Source organism: Bos indicus, chromosome 6 (genome assembly GCF_029378745.1).
Source record: "Bos indicus isolate NIAB-ARS_2022 breed Sahiwal x Tharparkar chromosome 6, NIAB-ARS_B.indTharparkar_mat_pri_1.0, whole genome shotgun sequence".
NCBI lineage: Eukaryota > Metazoa > Chordata > Mammalia > Artiodactyla > Bovidae > Bos > Bos indicus.
The window spans coordinates 17,062,837-17,088,347 of NC_091765.1; the positions used below are offsets into that span (position 1 = coordinate 17,062,837).

Consider the following 25,511-nt stretch of genomic DNA (forward strand, 5'->3'; position numbering starts at 1 on the left):
GCCGGACACGACTGAGTGACGTCACTTTCACTTTTCACTTTCATGCATTGGAGAAGGAAATGGTAACCCACTCCAGTGTCTTGCCTGGAGAATCCCAGAGATGGGGAAGCCTGGTGGGCTGCTGTCTGTGTGGTCGCACAGAGTCGGACACGACTGAAGCGACTTAGCAGCAGCAGCAGCAGGGCTTCTCCATCTGCTAATTACTTCTTACTCAATCGTTCCCTGCTTACCCACAAGCCCTGGTGCTTGCTGTTTCCTTTGCCTTACATTTCTATTTTTCTGTCTTCAGAAATAGGATAAGGGTACAGTTGGCCTTTGTATCTGTGGGTTCTGTGGATTCAACCAACTGTGGATGGAAAAAATGAGAAAAAAATTTTCTAGAAAGTTCCCCAAAGCAGAACTTGAAGTTATTGCACAGCAGTGACTATTTACATAGCATTTAATTGTATTTATTATGTACTGAAAGTGATCTAGAGATGATTTACATTATGCAGGAGAATATGCATGGGTTAGATGCAAATGCTACACTGTTTCATATAGGAAATTGAGCATTGGAAGATTTTAGTATCTGAAGGGGGTCCTGGAACTGATTCCCCTGTGGATATCAAGGAACAGCCATGAAGTACTTTATGGTACTTTCTTTGATGTCCTTAAAGAGTCTCCATGTTTCTGGAGATGAAATTCTTCTAAGAAGTTTTATCTTTTTATTACATAGGTAGAATTGTTTAGAAGTCTCGCTATTTTTATAGACAGTGTGACAGTAATATTAGCATAGAAATAGCTTATAAGTTTTACTACAATAATGAAAAATAAAGGAGACAGTTAACATAATATAGAAAGCCGTTTAGTTTTCACCCTCAAGATAATCATATAAATGTAGTGAAGTTAAGGCCATTTACCAGATTTTTTTGGCACACCAAAATCAAAGAGGTTAATTGGAAGTTAGCTCAGTTTACACGTTACTGAAAACCTTTGTCTTTTAACTCTCTGTGTCATATTCTTTTTATTATACTAAATTGCCACTTTGACAATATACCTACCATATGTGGAAGGTAATGTTAACCTGTCACAGTTTCATTCACACATATAATCGGTGTTTTTTATCAAATACTCAAATATATTATGATCGCTTTATGACTAAATATACAAAGAGAATATAAATAAAGCAAAAGAGGGAGCTAGTATTTATTGAGCCATTATTTTGTGCATGTATTACCCACCTTCATGGAAATTCAGTCAAGAATTAATTCCCTGATGACTCGGGCAATGACTCGGGCCATTAGTGACCATTAGGTCATTTTTATAACGAGATGACTGCTATTCTCCCCATCTTCAGGTTTTGATGACAACAGACCTAAGCACAGTCACTAAAAGCATGAGCCTTTGCCTCGTTTCTTTTTTTAAAGAGAGAACTTTTGTTGAAGTCAATGAGTGACACGTAAAAAGCTGTACATATAATGTGAAGAAGCTGATGAGCTTGGAATAAGTATACATCTGTGAAACCATGACCATCATAAAGGCAGAGACAATCCATCATCTCCCCTTCACCGTTCTTATTATTGTTCTGTGTTAAGAACGTAACATGAGCTGTACCCTCTTAGCAAATTTTAGCAATGAATTATTAGCTATAGGCACTATGTTGTATGGTAGAGCTCCAGAATTTATTTATCTGGCATAATTAAAACTGTGTACTCCTTAACCATAATCTCTCCTTTTCTCTATCCCCTGGCAAAAACCACTACTCTCTGCTTCTGTGAATTTGACTGTTTTTGATTCTACACATAAATGAGATTGTACAGTGTTTGTTTTTCTGTTTCTGGCTTATTTCATTTAGCATAGTATACTTCAGATCTATCCATGTTGCTGCAAATGCCAGAATTTCCTTCTTTAATTTTCCATTGCATATATGTACATATGTATATATGATATATACCACGCATTTTCTTTATCCATCATTCATCTGTCAATAGACATTTGTTTCCATATCTCAGCTGTTGTGGAAAATGTTGCAATGGGTGTGGGAGTACAGGTATCTCTTTGAGATTCTGATTTCAATTTCTTTGGATAAATACCCACAAATGGGACTTCTGGATCAGATGGTAGTTCTAGTTTTCATTTTTTGAGAAATCTCCATGCTGTTTTCTGTAGCGGCTGCATCACTTTACATTCCCACCAGTAGTGTAACAGGGTTCTCTTCTCTATACTCTCTCCAACACTTTTTTTTCCCCTTGACTAATAGCCATCTTAACAGGTGTGAGGTAATATTTCCTTGTGGTTTCAATTTGCATTTATCTGATAATTAGTGATGTTGAGCATCCTTTCAAATCTATGTTGGCCATTTGTATGTCTTTTTTGCAAAAATGTCTATTCAGGTCCTTTGCCCATTTTTTAAAATTGGATAATTTGGCTTTTTGCTATTGACTTGTAGGAGTTCATTACATATTTTGGATATTAACCCCTTATCATATCCATGACTTGAGAATATTTTCTTCCATTCTGTAGTTGAGATTTTTTAGTTTGGTAATCCTGGTTTTATTTGTTTTTGTTTTTTGCTGGTACTTTTGGTGTCATATCCAAAAAATCAGTGCAAGGCCAATGTCAAGAAACTTTCCCACTGTATTTTCTACTAGGAGTTTTACAGTTTCAGCTTTTATGTTTAAGTCTTTAATCCATTTTAGTCGATTTCTTCCCTTTGTTTCTACCCACCTTTTCTTCTCCCTGAAAAGCACACACAGCAGAAATGTGTGTTGAAATAGAAAGCCACAGGTGAAGACAAAATACCCAGCCAATTATGAATCCTGAAACTTTTCTTGAATGCTTCCTGTGTATTTAATTGCAAATGTTTATTAGCAGTAAAAATATTTTTTAATACAAAGAGAATTCCAGTTAAAAAAATCTCTCCTCAAAGTACCTGTCTGTTTCAGTTCAGCTACTAGGAGTGCAAGGAGATCCAACCAGTGCATTCTAAATGACATCAGTCCTGGGTATTCTTTGGAAGGACTGATGCTAGAGCTGAAACTCCAGTACTTTGGCCACCTCATGCGAAGAGTTGACTCATTGGAAAAGACTCTGATGCTGGGAGGGATTGGGGGCAGGAGGAGAAGGGGACGACAGAGAATGAGATGGCTGGATGGCATCACCGACTCGATGGACGTGAGTCTGAGTGAACTCTGGGAGTTGGTGATGGACAGGGAGGCCTGGCGTGCTGCGGTTCATGGGGTCGCAAAGAGTCGGACACGACTGAGCGACTGAACTGAACTGAACTAGAAGTGGAGAAGAGAAAACAACCCAAGTCATAAGAGAATTGACAGGATTTGTTAATTTATCTGATAAACCAGAAAAGGGTATTCTAGACACCTGTAATAACTACCCACCCTCAAGACCATTGGAAGACCCATATACAGGCATATGTTTATTTCTAGATACATCTCTAACCTTAGAGAATAGCCTAATCACAGGTAGATACATCATTACTAAGGAGTAGAGGGCTCCAACAATATTAGTTGTGAGCCAAAAGAACTGGGTTGGCTTAAGACACCTTGCTGTGATGTGATTTGATGACCTTGATCTGTCTGCAGTTGAAGTTGTCAACACTGGTCTGTACAACATTGCCGTTATGGCTCATTTTTACTAATTTCTGTCTCAGAATGACAGCCTTTGTGCCATCTTTCAAGCAAAAACTCTTTCTGAAGCGTGAACAGTATCAGTTGCCATGAATTTTCTTATTATGAAGAGCAGTCTGGTTTTATCACCTCCCTCTGTTTTCTGTAATTTATTCTTTATTTCATGAATTGTCTGTAGGTTTTTACTTCCTCTGTTGCTGATAGCTTCTGCTTTTCCTCTTCTCATTCATGTTCTTGAACCAGTTTCTTTTGTAGAGTCATGTTTTTCTGCTGAGAAAATTCACTCAGAATTTGTGCTGCAAGGATCTGGCCAAATTCAGTGAATAAGAATCAGGTTCCAGCTTCTATATTTGTTCTTACGGCTCATGCCTGGCTGACGCTTCATCACTCAGTTTGGAATAGGAATGGTCATTATCTTTTTCAACTAATGTTAACTATTGTTAACATCGGTCTGGTCTGGTAAGCATCTATCATTTGTCTTTTCTAATTTTTTCATTCTGGTGATCTGCCAGCTGTCCATTGTCAAATTCATTCCATGCATATCATTTTAAATTAATTTTGCTTTAAATTCAAAAGTAATATCAAATGATCTGCACGGTAGACTTCTTAAAAGCTTCTGTTTATTTTCTTTGTATGCAAGATCTTTATGTGTCACGTGTGTTTTGTATAATTTATTAGTTCACAAGATCAGTCTAGTGCTCATTCCAGTCTTCTGTTTCTTACAGCGATTATAACATGCTCTTCTCAAATCTAGTATTTTCTTTGTAAATCCAGCAGGGCTTAGATTCTCATTTCCCATAACTTAGTTTAGCTTCATTTTTTCTCTCAAATATTATGAAACTCTTTGGAAAACCTTGTCATAGTCAATAGGTATCTGTCTTACCAAATATCTTCTCAGTTTCCTTAGACTTTATTTTTTTCTCAACTCTCAAAATAATAAGCAACTTTCCCACAATATTTGGTTCATTTCTGTAAGTCTTCAAATTAAGTATTTAAGGCAAACATGTTCTTTTTTTTCCTGACATGGATTGTGGTATCTTAGTTCTCCAACCAGGATAGAACCCAGGCCCACGACTATGGAAACACTGAGTCCTAATGACTGGACTGCCAAGGAGTCCCCTTAACTTTGTTGCTTGATTTCTTCAAATATATTGCTTCTTTGATAATTCTTTTATAATCTGATATTTTAAAAATATTTTTTAAAGTTCGTTTCAAATTATTACTAGACATTTATATAATTATTGTTTTTACTTGATAAATTCTATTAATATTTAAAAGAAATATTTAAGAAGAAAGTGATAAAGTAATTCCAATAAACAGATATAATTATAGGCTCCAAAAACTTTTCATAAAAATCAGGTCTGGACCCTTCTGGCACCTTTGTTATGGATAAGACAGCAATCAATTTAAGTGTCTCCCATGGTAATCTTCTCTCTGGTAGTTCTTAACATTTTTTTCTTTATCCTAGAATATTTCTAAGTTTCTTCTTCTTTGTGTTTGTGTGATTTATTTTTACTTGCCACTTGAGTATAAGTTCTATCTTAGATCTCCCGTTTTCAATTCTGGCATAGTCTCAAATATTATCTCTTAAACAAAGGCTTCCCTATCACTTCTTTTGAGTTCTCTTATAAGTAAAATTTTTCCTCTTAGCATGAATAGATGAGACTTCCCTGGTGACTAAACGGTAAAGGACCTGCCTGCCAATGTAGGAGACACAGGTTTGATCCCTGGATCAGGAAGATTCCCCTGGAGAAGGAAATGGCAACCCACTCCAGTATTCTTGCCTGGGAAATCCCATGGACAGAGGAGCCTGGCAGGCTACAGTCCATGGGGTCATGAAAGAGTCAGACAAGACTTAGTGACTAAACAACAGCAACAACAATAGATGGATGGATGAATGGATGGATAGATAGGTAAGTAGATAGCTTGATAGCTAGATAGATGACAGAGTCTTATTCTGTTTGGGCTACTATAATAAAATACCACAGATGGGTAGCTTATAAACAACAGAAATTTATTTCTCATGTTTTGGAGGCTGGGATGTCTAAGATCAAGGTGCCAGCACGGTCACCTTCAGATGAGGGCCCTTTTCCTGATTCATAGCCGGCGACTTTTCACTGTGTCCTCACATAATGGAAGGGACTAGGGATCTCTATGGGGTCTTTTTATAAGTTCCATTCATGAGGGCTCCAGCTTCATGATTTAAACACCTCCAAAAGACCTCACTCCTAATATCACCATCTTCGGGGGTTAGAATCTCAACCTGTGAATTTGCACGATACATTTACATTCAGACCACAGTGGATAATTAGATACATCGATAGATACTGGATCTGTCTCTCTGAGCTGCATTCTACATCTTCCAAATCTATTCCTTTTTCAACCATATCCAGGTTAGCATTTATAGATTTATCTTTTTTATTTAGATTTCAGTGACCATTTTCAAGGTTTCTAAAAGATTTTCTTTCAAATCCACTTGTTCCTTTTTTCCTTGTTTATATTTAAAATCCCTTGGTCTTGAATGGATGTTATTTAATTTATCTCTTAAAGCACAATTAACATACTAATCTTTGTCTGATGCTTTCTTAAAATTAATTAATTTTACATGAAACAAATCCGTGATCTGATTATTGAGTGCTGCCTTTCTTAGCATTAGATTTCTTCATGTGTTTTGGAACTTTGATTTCTAACTCTTTGTAAGTTGGAGGTTTTGAGTGTATCTGTGGGTGTACAGTGTTCTCTGGATGTGTGTCTGCCTTTCTTTTCTCTGTATTCACCCCTTCTTACCTAATCATTTTATGCTTGTCTTTACCTGACCTCCCAGCTTTCTAGAGCAGATTTGTTTTAAAATGGCATTTCAGGACTCCTGTCCCAGATTTATGTTGGAAATATCACAGAATTAGGTATCAAACCAACAGAGGCTTACTTCATTTTCCAGTTGAGAGATTATATTCCAGAGATCTAGGTTTTTTTCATCTTCTCTTCAGCATTTATAAGCCCCCAGCTTCAAAAAGTGAGTCTGGCTCTGATGAGAGAAGTTTTGAGCATTTATTCTTCAGGGATAGAACCCATGGGCACCATTTCTACCCCCAGAACTAGGGCCAGGCAGGTTCGTGCTTTATCTCTGCTCTCCACTTTGCATTTCTCGTCTATTTCTGGCCTGAAGACATGCCCGTCTTTTTCAAATACAAATACTTCTAAATGTTTTTTGCTTTTTATAATTGACTGTGTTTAGAGTAGAAGGAACAAATCAGAGCATAAACTCATGTGCCATCTTTACAACATACTACTAATGGATTTTTCATGCATGTTATTTTAATCTTTTCAACTTCTTTGCTTCTTCAGAGCAGATATACATCTAATACATGAGGACCTATAGTCCTAACTATGCAGATCACAGACAACATAAGTACCTAGTAGTTGCTAAACATTTCTTGTTTTATTTTGTAATATACAAAATTCCTTTGGATTCCTAATCCAAAGGACATTGTATATTATATATCAGAATTTGTCAATATATATATGAATATGTATGTTTTTGAATGTGTATATAAATGCATATTTTTCATACCTATTAGAATTCCCTGGGTTTATTTACCTATTTTTATGTTTCTCCTTATGCTCCCCATCTGGCCAAAGATACCTTGAGTCTGATGAAAATCTCTCTTTATTCCAGAATACAGAAAGAAGTCTGAAATTTCAAATGCCAGTTCAAATTTGAACTCTGCCTCAAAACTGCTTCTCCTAATGTTTTCATTTGATCTTATTGTTTGATTGGTTTTTAAACCTCTTAGAAAACACAGATGGCCAGACTTACTCTGTCTCAGGGCTTGCTGGGAAGCTGATCTGGCCACTGCTGTCTTCATTTCCTGTGATGGCGTCTCCATGTGGAAGTCAGTGGCTCAAGATTACAGTTAAGAGCCACGTGGGTGCAAGGCCTGTGCTTCTGTGCCTTGAACTTAGAGTTCAGAAGTCATCCATCTGCCTTTGCAACCTGTTCTTCAAAACCAGGCAGTTCTGTATTTTCCTTGGCTTCTTTCTCTCAGCAAATATAATAAGATCTCAATTCTCATTGTGAACTGATTATTCTCTTCTATCTGCCGGGATCATAATTCAGTGAGAGCTGTTCCTAACCAAGGAAATGAGGGCAGAAATTATATAATTGAGAGTAATGGCTTGAAATCCATGAATATCTAGAAACATGTACAAGTCTGACACATACTAGCTTGGTGGTCTTCATAGGCAACTCACTGAAGAAAAAGAGTTTTTTTCTCCACTTTAAAAATGAGATCGTCATAAAGACTAAACACTTATTGAATGACAATAATGAGCTAGCCCTTTAGAAAAATGAGACCAATAGTTACTCCCTAAATGCTTTCCAATTAAAAGCGTTCTGATTTTAAGTCAGTGTGTTATTAGAGAAATTCCAATATAAAAAAATTCACATTTAATAATAAATAAAATAATAATAATGTTTAATAAAATAGAAATATTTGTAAAATTATTTACATTACTAGTATATACATTTAACTAACTGCCAACTAAATATTTTCAAAAGAAGTTTGATGAATGTGACTGAAGAGAAGCTGTAATCATTTTTACTTAGTGCTTTCAATTATTAATATACTGAAATCTTCAGAAAAGAAATTTTCCTAAGAGACATGAAATCTCAACACCAATTTTCTTATAAACCCTTTCTTACTGATGATATCTAGGCAAGATGAACAAAAATTCTGAATCTTTAGTGTTTCTAGTAACACATCATTGGTTAGAGATCTAGGACAGCTTTTATAATTAAATGCAGCTAAATAGTTACGCTGGGATACCAGAGACAAAGTTAGCCTTTACAAATCACTGGTCCTTTTCATGTTAGTCAAAACAGTGCTAAAATATATAGAAATCATTTACTAGCCATTTTGGAATAAAAAAATTCCAAAAATTGTTCTTTGTCTTTCAGGTCCTCCAGGGAAACGAGGTAAGAGGGGCCGAAGAGGAGAATCTGGTAAGTCTCTCTTTCAGCTGTCCTGTGTCATTCATATCCTGGTTAGGGTCCCACATCTGTTCCTCCTAATTAGTGATTACATTGCTTTTTTGGGTATTGTGTCTATGCATGTGTGTGTGTGTGTGTGTGTGATGTTTAAATCTTCTCTGCTACATCTAGAATTTTTTTTATCTTATTTCCATCAAGCTGTAGGAAAGAGAAGTTTGCAAAATGTTATTAATTACAGTTTAATAACCCCTGGCCCCCTATTTTGGCTTGTTTAGGTTAAATCTGCCCTTTCAGTGTACAGTGGAGAATTTCTTAGCCACACACAGTGTGACAGCATCACCTGCTTTCCATCTACATATAGGTGGTCAGTCAGGGTAGGTTCTCTGCAGAAACATCCGCCTTGGGACACCAGGGCATATGTCTTGGATAGATTATTATTATTTTATCCCCTGGTAAAATTTTGCCATGCTTCTACTCTCATTCTTTTCAAAACTTGAGAATTTTTATTCTTCTTGTATAGCCATAGCATTTTAGTGATGACAGGAGCCTTAGTAATCAGTCCAGAGTTTTCATTTTCTAGTTGAGGAAATGGTGGCCCAGAGTGATCAGGTGGTTAGCAAAGCTCGTGCAGTTTTTTTTATGAGCAGAACTTGAAGCACAACCAATTGTCCTGATACCCATTTCAGTGTTTTTCTTTTTTCTTTTTTTTTTTGGTTTCAGGCCAAATCCCTATATGCAAAGTCAAATAAAAACTATTTTTTGAAACCAAGATATTCAAATGAGTGTGTTCAGTTACAGTATTACTAATACTTTGATAAAGTCTAAGACTCCAAAAATGTAAATGTAAATGTGAAGTCTTAACAGGGTATCAGTTCTTTCTTGAAAGATAAGAGGAAGGTAATTAAAGGTCTGATTTTAGTAAGAAATATTATTTTTCAATATTTTCTACCTACAAGTATTTATTAGCATTAAAAACAATCTACTAAGGGTTAAAACGGTGGAAATACTAACACAACAAAAAAGATAAGACAGCAGAATGGGTTTTTGTCTCATCCTCTCCCTCTTGGAAAAATTATGTCAAAGTAAAACGGTTTTATGAAAAAGTATCTGCTTAATTCCTTTAAAGAAATTCTCAAAAGTTATCTTTAAACCTCATTCACTTTAAATAATTGGAAAGTTATATAGATATCCCCTTCATGAATTGTGAAGGTTTATAATAGAGGATGCTTTATAAATTTGTTTTCAAGGAAAAAAATGATAAAACATTGGTGGACCCAAATAATCACTGAATTGATCTTTGTGTTAAAAGAAAGAAAGATGATTAAGGGGAAAAAAGTGAAAAGTTATACTTAGGCAATTTTACAGAAAATATAAAAATCAGTTCCCAACTTTCTGACTACTGAGAACTGGTGCTTTAATTGAGCATATGGTGTGTGAAATATTGAAATTTTCTTAGACTTTGCCTGTATTTTGATGAGAATACACAGTTTTAAAGAAACATATAAACATCAGGACTTAGTCTTTTACAGATTGAAAATACTACTGAATGGTAAAGATTCTTAAAAAAAATAATGGTACATTTCTGATTTAGCCATTTTACCAAACTCAAGAAAATTGTCCATCAATTGTTTACAATCATGAAGGCTAAAGACCCTCCTGATTCATATTATCTAAATTTTGGATATATAAATTAGACAGTCTTTGCTTAAAATACGTGAACCTCTCAGTAATTCATAAACAGGCCTCAGGGAATCTGAATATTCCTTGAAATTTACATAAAATTCTGTGTGCATATAGAAGTAAATGTATTTTTCTGATGTGGTCTTATAGGTCCATGATCAAAAAATGACTGAGAATCACTGAATTCTTAAGTGGCTTCTGTGTCTCTTGGATTATGTTGATGATTATGATGATGCTCTCATGTTTTATTTCATCTTACTATTGGGCATATTCACTAATTTACTTCTCTTCTTTTTCTTATTCTCTCCACTCTCCTCCGATCATAGGTCCTCCTGTAAGTATATTTGCTGACTTTTGGCTCTTCTGCGTTAATCAGGACCACGTATGTTAAAACTTTGTTAAAATATCAAAGTCTAGTCTGCATTTCAATTAGAAAAATGTTGCTGACCTTTAGTACTTAACTTTGGGAAATTATTTTTTTAAGTACACTATTGTGTGATCATATGATGTGTTAGAGTGCAGTATGTGTCAATTAAAAAAACTTTATTTTTAATATAATCACAAACCAATTATTCTCTTGGTAATTTTGGAATAACTTATGAATTATTAATAACTCCTGATATTAAATGTTTTTCCTGGAATCCTGAGGTTTCTTTGTGAGCAAACCCCCAAGCTCTTTCACACGTCTTTCATTCGTTTAAGCCTGTATCTGAAATATTTACATTTGCCAGTACACGAAATGTAGATAGCAACATGATCACGGAAGTGATACCCCCAGAGGGCTTGGTTCAAGCTCACTCCATAGGCAACACTCCCTTTGAAGTCCCCTGGAGTTTTGCCTGCATAAAGAGCTTGAGTTGGGGCCCTGGGAGAGTTGCACTTTCTTTTTTCTTTCCTTGAGTAGGGTCATAGCTGCAGCATTCCAGTCTGCTTTGCACTCACAGGAACAGATTATCTTGTCAGCTTTGAGCTAGATGTGTTTTTGAGTAATATCCTGGATATCTGTCGTCTGACCCCAGTGCCGTACTGTGAGCTGTACGTTTACAGTAGCAGTGATCACTGGCCTTGTTTTCTCATCCCAAGTAGCCAGTGTGCTCCAGGGTTCACAGACTCTGCGTTGGCAACTTCCCTAACAGGCCAGCTTGGTCCAGGGAGAGGGGCTTAGAATATACTCGTTTACTTGATTCAGAGGAAGCATTGGCTTCTAAATATCTTTTGCAGTCTTCCTGCCATGTTCAAGGATGGAACATAAATCATCTTAGAAATGACTTTTTTTTCTGTAACTGACTTTCAGCTCTTGCTTAATGCTAGGCAGATGGCATGCCCCAGGTCTTTGGCTTCATATGTAAACCTCTGTCTTTTGAACTAGAAACAAACCACTACCACTCAAAGGAAACCTTGGCGATTACATCCAGAATAGAGTGTTCAAGGCTTCTTTTTGTGGATGTACATATTAGGTAGGCCAGAGGTAGTTCTATTTCATCTCTGCCTTATGATGACGTTCAGGATGCTAGAATTTCCTCTTTGATCCTTCACAAATTTAGGCAGCCATGTGGCTCCTGCTTTTTGGGGGGCTTTCTATTAGTGCAGGCTCTCTACTCTAAAAGATTTCAATTGATTTAACTTTTTAAAATTGTACAGGCAATATTCTAGGCACTTCACATAACGTTTATTTCGTCTCTGATGTTACCATTCCCATTATCATTAATATCCCTAAACATTACCATTTTTCAACAAGGAAACTGAGGCTCATGGAGGTTAATTATCAATTGGGCCTCCCAGGGGGTGCTGGTGGTAAGGAACCTGCCTGCCAACACACAGGCCATAAGAGATGTGGGTTGGATCCCTGGGTGGGGAAGGTACCCTGGAGGAGGGCATAGCAATCCACTCCAGTATTCTTGCCTGGAGAATCCCATGTACAGAGGAGCCTGGTGGGCTACAGTCCATGGGGTCGCAAAGAGCAGGACACGACTGAAGCGACTTAGCAGGCATGCATGTACAGCTAAAGAGGATTTGCAAAGTTTGAATTCAGTTAGATATGTCCGATTCTAAATACTTTCTGCTTACCACATTATCTTTCTTCCTCAAAATCATGAATATATTATAACATGGGTCGTTGCTACACGGCTTTGGCAGGCTATGGGCCAAATTGTAATTCTTTTTTTATTGAAATATAGTTAATTTACAATATTATTAGTTTCAGGGATACAACATAATGATTCAATACCAAGTCATATTTCTTGATATAAATAATTACATGTAATAAAAGCATGATAAAATTGTAAAATGGCTAGTTAACATAACATGCATTAATACTATGGCTTCTCAGCTGCATTTTAAAGAAGTTATAATGTCTATAATGTGTTTAGCAAATTGCATCAAATCAAAGAAATAAGGTATAATTGTGAGTTCTTATGTTGACTAAAAACTAGCTCAAGATTAAAAAAACCATTGCTCATGAAAAAAAGAAAAACATGTTTATTCATTATGCTACCTTTCCTAATAGGATGGAGTCTTACTATAGAAGCAAGTACAGTCTTGTAGTAAGTACTTGGGACCCCATACTCCTGGAGCCCTTATGGGTGAAATCCTCAAGTCTCCAAAGCCCCATATATGATTTTTAAGAAGTATTTGCTTTTCATCAAATTTTGCTTTAGGTGGTTTTGTAAAATATTTCTGTTATATTTCTTGCATCTGAATAAAAATGGATGAACAGTGACATTATTATGATTAAACAGAATGATCAATTTTATATTTTTTTAGATGCAGTATCCAATTATTGACAATTGGAACTTGCAGTGACCATACTCCTCCTATTTTTAGCGTTTTAATTTTATGTATATTTTTCCTTCCATTTCTTTTTGATAAAGTGAAATTTTAAAGTTTCTGTAATTTTATTTTTAGAAATGTTATTTCCCTAATTCTGTTTAACACAAAATATTTATCTCAACAAATGCAAAATGGATAAAATATCAAGGTTTTTGCAGCGATTTTAATAATTGCCATGCCTCCATTCTGTAAACTAAATGTAACACACAAAGGTAGTCTGAAAAATAAATAACCTTGTTTCTGATGAACAATGCGTGGCATAGAATCTGTATCAAGTATCCAATAAATCCTTCCAACTTCCATCTAACTGTGAACTTCTGTGGTCCTGTAATTTCACATGTACAGAAAGACTGAAGTGTAACTTTGTGTCCTGATGTATATTTTCTTGTCGTTCACTTTGTTATATGTGATCACTGGTGCAAAAGACAGCATTGGGGCCCTCATCAAAACAAACAAATAAATGGAAGATTGGTTTTCCCCAAGGGACAATAGCAGATAGATCTCTTTTGTCACTGAGAGTCACCTTTTTTTTATCACCCTCCTGCAGTAATACTCTCAAGTAAGACTGAGGAGGGAAAAACACTTAATAATAGAATTTAATTTAGAAACTTTAACATATTTATTTGATATATTTGGAAAACTTGGCAATATCACAGTAGAATTATTTGTGGCTGGAGTGTTAACTTCTGTCAGTTTCTATATCTTGCATAATAAGATCATTTATAATTTAAAACTTAAAATAAAACTTGAAATAGATCCCACATATCGATATACTCTTTAGGAAGTTGTTCAGCTTTTTACTCAGCCTTATCCATTTTGACAAAAAGATATTGCTACCACAGGAATCTTTGCTATAAACAGCTGCAGTGGAACAATTTTATGATAATGTATGTAATTTATTTTATGTGACTATCAGGTGCTTTTTTCTATATTCTTTCTTGTAAAAGTAATATGTGTTAAAACACTCCTCTAAAGAAATCCATGCAAGTGCTTGGAGTACCTAGCTTGGATTTTACAAATGTGTTTGGTAGAATGATTTGTCTGACCACTGTGTTATCTGATTCCAGATGGCATGAAATTATACCTTCTATTTTGGATATCTCAAAAACACATTTATGTTTCAATAAGAAGCAAAGAGTATGATCAAAAAGTACAAAATAACTTCAGCATTTTTAAGTGTGGCAAACTGTGCACTGGTTTTGACTTTTTAGAGTCAGTGGGAGATGCCTTCTCTCTGTCCTTTTGTCCCCAAAGGAGATGCCATTCTGCTTCACATGCAACAGAATCAAACAAGTCCTGTAACGGTGGCCAGAACAGAGTCAGGAGATCTGTTTTAACTGGCTTTTTCATTTGTATCAGTCTATCGAGTGCTATAGTTGTGCCTGACTGACAAAGATATGATGTTATTGTTAGTAGAGTAGAACCCTCCGAGGTGTGAAATACAACACCTGTTCTGTTCTGTCCACCTTCAACAATTGTCAACAATTGATTTGAAGTCCGGAATCTTGTTGACAGATGAATGAAGCAAACTTTAGCCAAGTTAAGCTTACAGTGCTATTTCTGCCAATGTGGTAGATGAATTAGGAAAAGAAATCTCTGTAGAACTTTTAGATGAGAAACTCTGATATCTTTACTTCATATTGGAAAAAACACCAATATGACTTTTAGGTCAACAGTAAATCCTTTCCAGATACATCCATAACTGCAGTTTATAATAACTACCTAATATGTGTCACTTTACATACTAATTCCCATACCAGCCCAGTAAACTAGAGATATATTATACCCACCCATTTTCCAGAGGAGGAAACAGAGGGTGAGGCATGTCAAGTAAATCTAGCCCAAGGACTCACATCTAGTAGGAAGCAGAATCAGAATTTGAACCCAGGTTTATTTCTCTTCAAAGCCCACATCCCCTCACCCCCATATTTCTACAGGTTGTTTTTTAGGCAAGTAAACTTTAAGTGTTTCTACCTTCTTTGCAAGTATCTTCTTTATCTTATCCTATCTTCTATTATCTAAGGTTTATTTTAAGTTTTTCTTAGCTACCTGTAGATCATACATCTCGTATGTGATCTTTCATACTGTTCTTGATTCAAAACACACTTAGAAATCATCTAATTCTCATCTAACAGAAGTAAATTGGTGAAGACATGAGCTTTGGATCTTGAGTTGAGAAAACTTCATAAAAATTGTAATGGAGTTTTTCAGCAAACATTCCTTTAATTGCTTTTTGCTATATTCTTGATTAATTATCAAAATATTTTTATTTCTATTTGGGCTCAGATAGTGTGCTTTTGACTGTGTGGTTGCTATTACTTTTTCTATAATAATAAGATGCCACTGTTGTTGGAGGGAAGCAAAGCACGTATTTTGTAGGAAACAATATCCCTGCAAAATACTGGGATGGCTTGATAAATTCAGATGTAGTCACCGTAACAAACCAGATAAGCAATCAAAGCAAACCTGGAGAATTAATTTGTTTTTAATGGCTGTTTGAAAACAGAGTTATAATAGAATGACCATAGGCTGTCACAGATGGGTAGTTCATTTTCAGACCTTATCTCCTGGAACAAAAGGTAGAAAAAGAGACACAACTGTAATCCTTACATAGAATAGAATTCCCCAGTGTTTTTCATGTCTTCTGTTTTGAGTGGTTCAAGCTGCCATGTTTGAAGAGGGAACATGAGTGCAGTGGCAATTTGTTTCACTGCTTCCTCTGATATTGTTTACATAGACTTAGTGCCAGATTAAGCAGAACTTTGAAATTCTGGAAGTAGCAGAGATAATAGATAAAGAAATCCCCAAACTGAAATAAATAAAGGCGTTAAAGTGAAAAAAGAAAGAGGAGGAGGAGAAGGTGGAGGAAAAGACATACAAAAATATTGACAATATATTTTTGCAAGATTATTCTTTCTTTTGGTCCATTTCTGGATACCATCTGTTTTAGAATAACTTTAGCTGTTTTAACAGACAAACTCAGAGATGTTAGTGGCTTACCACGATAGACATTGATTTCTTACACATGATAAAGAGCATGGCTTCTTGCAGGAATCCAGACTCACAAAGACTCTACCATCTTTCACATCTGTGTTCTGATGTTACCCTGCACATAGGCATGAAGCCATTGGATAAGAGAAATAAAGAAAGAGATTGGACGGTCAGGTGGGAGGAATTTTTTGGCCAGCACTAGAAGTACAAGATTTTATGGTTTATATCATTTCTGACCACATTTCTTTGGCAAGTGTGAAGTCACATTTTCACACCTAACTGCAAGGGAGAGAGAGAAATATAGCTGTGGGCTCAGACAAAAAGCTAAACGAAGTTGGTGAATAGCCAATCTCTGCTGCCTTGTCTGGAAATAATTCCTGGAGAAATTGAAAGAACCAGAAATGTCCAGAAAGATGTATATAGGTATATCACTTGGGGAATAATGTCATCTCTGTCTTTGTAAAATTTTAGAAAGAAACATTTTATCAAAACTATTATCACTAGAAACTTTGAACAGAAACAGGAAGAGAAAATATTTTTTTGAAAAAAAGAGCAAAATAGCAGTTTATGGTGTGGTTTGTAAAAACAGGGTATGAACACCGAATTAGTATCCCCAGAAGGTACTTCGTACCTTCATTGATAATGAAGACTTATTATCTCCAAGCACTTACAAAATCTTCAAGCACCAACTGACACTGTTATGGTTTTCTCTTTCTTCTCCCTGTTGCTATTTAATTACTAAGTCCTGGCTCACTCTTTGCAGCACGTCAGACTCCTCTGTCCTCCACTATCTCCCAAAGTTTGCTCAAATTCATGTCCCTTGAGTCAATGATGCTATCCAGCCATCTCATCCTCTGCCATCCCCTTCTATTGCCTTCAGTCTTTCCTAACATTGGGACCTTTTCCAGTGATTTGACTCATCACCTTAGGTGGCCAAAGTATTGGAGCTTCAGCTTTAACATCAGTCCTTCCAATTAATATTCAGGGTTGATTTCCTTTAGGATTGACTAATTTGATCTCCTTGCAGTCCAAGGGACTCTAAAGAGTCTTTTCCAACACCACGATTTGAAAGCATCATTAAGTTGTTGTTGTGTAGTTGCTTAGTTGTGTCCAACTCTTTGTGACCCCATGGACTATAGCCCATCAGGCTCCTCTGTCCCTGGGATTTCCCAGAGCCAAGATTACTGGAATGGGTTGCCATTTCCTTTGCCAGGGCATCTTCCCAACCCAAGGATTGAACCTGTGTCTTCTTCACTGGCAGGCAGATTCTTTACTGATGAGCCACCAGGGAAGCCCAGCCTTTCTTCTCCTGACTCTTTCCCATCCCACTGACCAACTTCATTGCCTTGCAGTGGATCCAAGGTGACCTTCTCAACTAGGAACTGTTCTGTTATCTATCTTGTTTCATATTCCCAATTGTCTCACATCCAAGTTTAATTTTTACTAATGCGTCTATGAAAAAATGATATACTTTTAGAGTCACTTTTATAAGGTTTTAAGAGCGAGCAACTGCCATTCTTGTGGTAGGAAACACGCTGCTATGTGAAGTCACTTCAGTCATGTCTGACTCTTCGCAACGCTATGGACCATAACCTGCCAGGCTCCTCTGTCCGTGGGATTCTCCAGGCAAGGATACTGGAGTGGGTTGCCATGCCTCCTCCAGGGCATCTTCCCAACCCAGGGACTGAACCTGAGGCTCTTCTCCTGCATTGACAGGCGAGGCTTTACCACTAGCACCGCCTGGGAAGCCCAAATTAAAACAAAAACGTGAGTGTTTAGGGATGAATCTTTTTTATTCCAAAGATTCTTGGAGGATGAAATAAGGAAGAGCTAAAAGAGTGTTTCTTTTTAGGCTAAAAAATAAAAAACAAAAACAAGAAACAGGTGGCACAGGCCAGCAGAACTCTTAAAAATGAGCCCTTCAGTTTTGAAGTCTTTGCTTTTAGTTGCTGATGGGGCACCTGCATACTTTTTTTAAATATCCAGTCTACAAACAAATGGGGTGGCATGTCACTTCTTCCTATTTGACTATCGTATGTCCAAATACCTAGTTGTGTGGCTAAATTCCTAAGGCTGTCTGTGTATACAGACCGGTAATGATGAACAGAACAAATTAGGGAAGTAATTATATGACTTCTATGGATTTATGAGGCAATAACTAGCCATAGTCAAGAAAGCCACTCTAAAATAAAGTGCTGTGAGAGAAGCAGCTTGGACACATTTTTAAATGAACATTTAAAAAAATTAATTTCTATTAAAGTACGGTATAGTTGCTTTACAATGTTGTGTTAGCTTATACTGTATAGCAAAGCAAGTCAGCTATGTGTATTCATATATCCCCTCTTTTTTGGATTTCCTTCCCATTTAGGTCACCACAGAGCATTGAGTAGGTTTCCCTGAGCTCTACAGTAGGTCTTCATTAGTTATCTGTTTTATACACAGTATCAGGAGTGTATGTATGGCAATCCCAATCTCCTAGTCCATCCCATTCTCTCACTCTTCTTGGTGTCCCTACATTTGTTCTCTCTGTCTGTGTCTCTATTACTGTTTTGCAAGTAAGATCATCAATAAGATACCATTTTTCTAGATTCCACACATATACATTCATATATGATATTTTGAACAAGGTCAAATGAGCGACTTAAGGCTACATTATTGTTTCGTTATGAATGGCTAAGCATTAAGTACTCTTTGGCAGCACATGATTGCAGAGAAGACCTCAGTGTCTCCATTCTTCCTAATCGGCTGCTTAAAATGCTATGATTTCTTCTTACACAAAGAGAGGCTCCTGCCTAATCTCTGATCATATACCGTGATGCTGACCTACATTTGGCCCAAGTTAACTGAGTGGCTTGTTTGATGTGAATTGAGTCCTAAACTATAACATAGAATTCCCTCCTTTAGTTATGAAATAAACTTTGGTTCTTGCTTTGGTGGAATTAAAAGGACATCAAGCCTTGGAATCTAAAGTACTCCAGGTTACATAAATGTTCTTATGGGGCTTTTTTTAAGTCATTATGAATGATTCTTTTTGAGACACCTTTTATCTTCACAGCCCTCATACTTTCTTAAGACGTACTTAGTGTTGTAGTGTTAGTTGTTCAGTCATGTTGGACTCTTTGCAACCCCATGGACTGTAGCCCGCCAGGCTCCTCTGTCTATGGGTTTCTCCAGACAAGAATACTGAAGTGGATTGCCATTCCCTTCTCCAGAGGATCCTCCTGATCCAGGCGTCAAACCCGGAGCTCCTCCATTGCAGAGAGATTCTTTACCATCTGAGCTACAGGAAAGATCCTAAGATTTAACCCTAAGATTTACTTAGGGTTGAATAAAATAAAACTTTTTCTTGTTTCCTTATGCATTAATGTTTTCAGTCTCAAAAATACATATATATGTCTCATGCTTGTATTTTTGCAGAATGTGTTAATAGAAATTATTTCTGTGAGATAAGAAATGAATAAAGCATGGAATCATGGGATATAGAGGCAAGAGGGACTTTAAAGGGTTATTAATAATTAGTTCATAAAGTTATTTAAAATTTAATGCCCATTCATTCACTGATTCACTCATCAAACTCATTTTGTGTGCCTAATATTTGCCATGCCCTCTGCTCTATATCATGGGGATACAATAGCAAGTAAACATACTCACTGCCTTCAAAGACTTTCGAGTCTAGTGGGAACTAAACAAAACAAAAACATAGTAATATTATGTGAAAAATATGCTCAGGATATGTCAAGGTACAATGGGAAAATCACAGAGGGGTAAATCATCCAAATCTGGGTGGGGAAGAGATCAGGATGCCTCTGAATCTAAGTCACAGTGTTGTCAATATGAAAAATATTATTAATAAATAGCGTGGTGTTTTCCGGAGAAGGCAATGGCACCCCACTCCAGTACTCTTGCCTGGACAATCCCATGGACGGAGGAACTTGGTGGGCTACAGTCCATGGGGTCACTAAGAGTCAGACATGACTGAGCAACTTCACTTTCACGTTTCACTTTCATGCATTGGAGAAGGAAATGACAACCCACTCCAGTGTTCTTGCCTGGAGAATCCCAGGGACGGGGGAGCCTGGTGGGCTGCCGTCTATGGGGTTGCGCAGAGTCGGACACGACTTAAGTGATTTAGCAGCAGCAGCAGCAGCAGTGTTTTCAAGGAGGTTGCATGTTCAAAGCCTTTGTGATACAAGAAAGAAAGGCATTTGGGGAAACTGCATATTGAATAAGGTTGAAATGTAAAGTTCTAGGAGAAGATGAGGAAGTAAACAGAAAGCAGAGACTGTAAAGGACCTTGCATGGCATGCTAAGTAATTGTCCTAAAAGTATAGAATCTGAAGGATTTAAGAAGTTGGGTAGCTTGATCAGACAGACATTTTAGAAAGATCACTCTTGCTAAAGGATGGGAGGAAGACAAATGGGGAGAGATAGTTAAGATGCAGTTGCAATTATTCAGATGAAAAATAGAAGGGCCTGGAGAGATGTAGAGAAAGGGATAGATTCAGCGTGGATTGATGAAGTAGAAATGGCAAGATGTGTGACTAGGTGAAGGGATGAGGAGGAGAGAGAAGTAGGGGTGATTCTCAGGCTTTGTTCTGGAGAATAATAGTGCAGACCACAGGACAGAAACTAAAGAAAGAAGAGCAGATTGGGGAAGGAGATGACGCTGAAGTCTGATTGGAGCCCACATCCAGATTGAGAAAAACGACAGGAATGGAGCGGCCTGAGCTGGCCGGGCCTGAGGTGGCCCGGGCCTGAGGTGAGCAGGAGTCAGGGGGTCCCAGGAAAGCAGGCTGGGCTCTTCCTAGACCCTGCCCCGCTGTGCTCTGCCTTCCCCCCAGCTTCAGGCTGGTCCCATTTTACAGTGTTCTGTGGAAGGAGAGTACAAATAGGAAAACTAACGTGTCTTTACAAAGCGGCTGAGTCACCACGTCTTCCTATCAATAAACAAAGGAGATCCATATTTGTGTAGCTAACTCACAGAAAAGGAAGAATGTTTGGCAGGCTCAGCAGAAACCCAATCTGGAAACTACAAATTTAAAAGCAATTATTTTAAATTTCATATCACAAACTTCCTTTTGGAGGCTTCCGTTAGCTACATCTATGTTAGCATACTCTTCTGGGGGTAGAAATATAAGTGCTTCAGAGCTTTGCTGCCCGGAGTCATTGATTTTAGAGGACACATAAAAGCATACTTTCATCCTGTACTGCAGACACCATCTTTTGTTCTGATACATCATTTCATTCCACGGTAGTAGACACACATGCTTTGTCTCTTGATTTGCAGTTTGGAGAACAGTTTCAACTTGCTCCCTCCCAGAGCGCATTATTAACAACCAATTGGCATACAGTTTCAGACTTTTTCATAGGTGAGACTGAAAATTGAAAGAGTGGATTAGAGGGTTCTCTGCAGGCACCCTGGATAATTTATCGCGCTTCTGTTGTAATGGCTGGATGGATATATCTTTCACCATATGTAGCCTTTCATTTAGACTTCTAATCAATGGTAAAGAATAAGAACTGGTTTTTAAAAACCGGCCCTTGGAGTGGAACTAATCAGCTTGTGGTTTCCCTTCAGGTAGTCTGACCATTATCCAGTATGCCCTCTATGTCCTCACATAGGAAATGACCTAAACTCCCACTTCCAGTTGCGCAGGATTATTTATCCAGATGCCCCCCCTCCATCTCCATCCAACCCTCTACTTTGCATATTAAAGTTAAGCCTCTAATCATTGGACCTTCATGTCTGGAAAGTTGATACGGCATCACCATTTCATACAAACTTACTTTGTACCTTATATGGTGTGACCTGAAAAGAAACTATTTTTGAATTCTTGTGTTCTTTACCAGTTTGAAAGTTGTGTGAAAGATGAGGATTTATTCCTCCGCCTGACTGGATCCCCTGGGCTTTATTTGTTAAGAATGCTATTTTCCCATAGGCATTAGCTCCCATGTTTAGAGGAGAAAAAAATTCCTTATTTTAGCTTTAGTTTGGTAATGTTCATAGAGTTTAGGAGGAGAGACTTTGAAGGGCATAAACAAATGGATGGCGATTTCAGATCGTTGGAACATTTTGAACAAAATGAAAAATTGCTTGACCTTGTACCCAGTATCGTAATTCATAAGAAACTCACTACAGAAATTATGTATTTCCTACAATATGAATTTCCTATATGCATATATTTAATCAAAATTACAAGGCAAATGAATTTAGATTGGGAAACTCCTCCTATTTATCATAGTGAGAAGTTTTTATTTTATCATCAAAAAGTAGCATTAAATATGAGGCAATTTCTTTCATTCCTATTCATTTCAGTAACTTTTGATACTTTCTAAAAGCTCTAATATAGAGCACCTGGATCATTTTCTAAGTTTGTGTTCTGTTTAAAGTAAATTAAATAGAAAGTTTTCATTTATGTAAATTATTACTGGAAATTGACCTGAATCTTCTCTCTATAGTAGTAGGAACTCAATCTATTGCCATAAAGTACAGTGATTACAAAAATGGGACCTACTTTAGTACTTTGAGTGATTTATAATATCCTTATTATATTGTCAGTAGATTACACTCCACAGACAATATAAACATTTCTTTGGGGAAGAGTATTGGTAGCAGTCAAAGGGCACGGTTTTATTAGAATGTTTCTTGTTTGGGGCTAGAAGTCAGCAACATTTCAGGTGTGAAATGTTTCCTGCTTTGCTTGTTGACAGTAGCTACCGCAGGTGGCTTACTATTAAAGTAATTATTATAAGTCTCTTAGAAAATGACATCTTTTTTTGTTGTATATTTGTTCCCACTTTGTCTCACTTTGTGCTGGCTAGCCTTTTAGTGAATAAATACCTTAGCATATCAAGAATGGTATCTAAATAGCATCCTAAATTGCAGATCTTCAAACTTCTTACTTTTAAACTATAACCAAAGCTAGTTACATGTTTGGCTTTATCTAACAAGGGCATCATGTAAAGCCCAGTAAATGAATGTGTGTGCTTATGTGAAACTAGCTCCTCATCTAACATCTAAATGTATATGTAATGGAATACTAAAACCTCCATAATGAAGTATTAACATTCTAATATTTGACATTTACTGGCTTTTAATTTCTTTCTAACAAATTTAGAAATAGTTCATCTGTAGCAATTGACCAAAATATTGACCCTTAACTTTTCTGTTAAGTAGAAAAGAATTTTTTAGAAAAGGAATCTTTTCCTGAGATTTTTATCTTCAAATTAGGGAAAGTTTCAGAGTGCATAAAATACTATAATTAGAATTTGAGTTGATGAGAACCTCAGAGATAGAGTCCAAGTTTTCCCTTTACTTTTAAAATTAATTAACTAAAAGTGGATCCCAAACACAAAGAAAGACATTGTCACACTGACATAGAACTATTCTGCAGTGATGAAAATGGGCTTATGAATAATGGCATACAGTATTTTCTATCTAGAGTAATTTATTTCTAAGAGGATGTCTTTTAAAATTTCCTTATTTTAAAAAGTTCAGTTCATCAAGGTCCTTATGTCACATCTGTTACAAAGATCCATCTCTTGTTGATCTATGGCCAACTAATTATCCAGAAATGACCCTTCTCACAGTTCATTGTATTCTTATCATAATGACACAAACCAACATCAATTGTGTTTCTTGAGTGCTGTTCAAGATGAAGTAGCCATGTGCATTCTGTTTCTGCACATGGAGGTTTTGGTTTCTTAAAAGAAAGAACTTTTAGGTAAAGATGCCTTTCAGTTTCAATCAGCCATAAGCTTTTACATTGACATTTTAAAAATATTTGTGTGGTTAAAAAATAGAATAGCACCATGAAGGAAATATTTCCTACTTTTAAATAATATTAGTTTCTAATGACTTGAATTAAACCTCAAAACTTTGTTGATCTCTAATTGCTTGTTTTACCTTAATTTAAATGAAAATAGGGTTAAGAGAAAGCTTGAGAATCTATTTGCTATCTAAGAATTAGAATTATTGGTGTTATATATAAACTTTATTTTTTTTTTGGTTTTTGGATTCAAACCTTATTTAGACAAAGTTAATTATTATGCAAATGAAATGATAAAAATTTATTACAGAATGACATAAGACTGAATGAAATGTATGTTTGTTGTAAAGGATATTGCTGCAAAAACAAATTATTTTCTTTTTTTTTAAATTTTATTTTATTTTTAAACTTTACAATATTGTATTAGTTTTGCCAAACATCTAAATGAATCCACCACAGGTATACCTGTGCTCCCCATCCTGAACCCTCCTCCCTCCTCCCTCCGCATATCCTCCCTCTACAAATTATTTTCTTTTCCTATAAGGGTCAGAAGAAAATATGATTCTACCACGTTGTTAGGTTTGATATTTCTCGTTATCCTTAACAAATGTGGGTTCTTCATGAAAGGGTGATGCTGAAAAGAATTTAGAAACCTGGGAAATGTCTATACAGAAAATAGGTGAAAACTCTATTATCTAGGGTCATAAAGAAAGTGGTTTCAAACATATTGTTTCCTTCAAAAATTTGAAAATGAATCATGGTTTGGTTGAAATACTTGAGCTCTCTCTTCTGATGGGGACTGCCCTTCACTGTGCCTGCCTGCAGTCACAACATGACTGTACAAATAAGGGGGCCGGATTCCACTGTAGTACCGATGGTGCACGTGGGAATAGACGCAGGGGCTAAAGGAACCTGGAGGCGCACCGCACCTGGCCTCTGACATCGGTGAAAAATCCTCCCTCCACTTAATGGCAGAACCAGGTCCCTCGACTTCCTCTGTGAATAAGGACAGTGCTACATAACTCTCATGTCCTAGTTCATGCTTCACACACCTATACGGTGTGTGTGCATGTGGGTGTGTGTGAACTAAAACCTCTCCCCGAACTCCCCGTTCCATGGGAAAAAGAAAGAAATGGCTAAGGTTTGCAGTTTGTCAAAAGCTTTGAAGAGATGGCTTTAGCAGACTTTATTTCTGGAGGCTTGTACCGCCCCTCCACCCCTTTCGGAAGGACCTGGTGGGTTAGCCTAATTTGCTTCATGCACACCAATTATTAATACAAGCCTCTACCTGTGCCTACTTCCTTTCATTTATACAATTTCAAGGATGGCCAGTCAGCGTGCTCCAGGCAGGACATAGAACCATTCATGCATGGGAACTCGAGCTTTATTCTCTCCCCAGGAGGCTCCTGGCATGCTGTGGCCACAGCCCAGGGAAGACTATCTTTTAGCCCTCAGCAGCTATTTAGAATCATTCAGAAAGAACTTGCTAAGCCTCATCAATAGAGGTAATTTAGCCAGTGGCTCTAAAAATGCTAAGTTACAGTCCCAGTCGCAACTGAGAACATTTATGTTATAGGAGAACTGAAACGCATTCAGTGTACTCTTGGTGATGTTACAATCTCTAATTTA

General features: G+C 36.8%; 1 protein-coding gene across 1 annotated transcript in view; it reads left to right on the plus strand.

The window, feature by feature from the left end:
• Nucleotides 1-25,511, plus strand: part of COL25A1 (collagen type XXV alpha 1 chain) — a 516,301-nt gene that overhangs the window by 259,718 nt on the left and 231,072 nt on the right. Inside the window, exons 3-4 of the mRNA XM_070791080.1 lie at nt 8,581-8,625; nt 10,620-10,627. Of these exons, the coding sequence (XP_070647181.1) occupies nt 8,581-8,625; nt 10,620-10,627 (53 nt within the window). The remainder of the gene's footprint in view (nt 1-8,580; nt 8,626-10,619; nt 10,628-25,511) is intronic.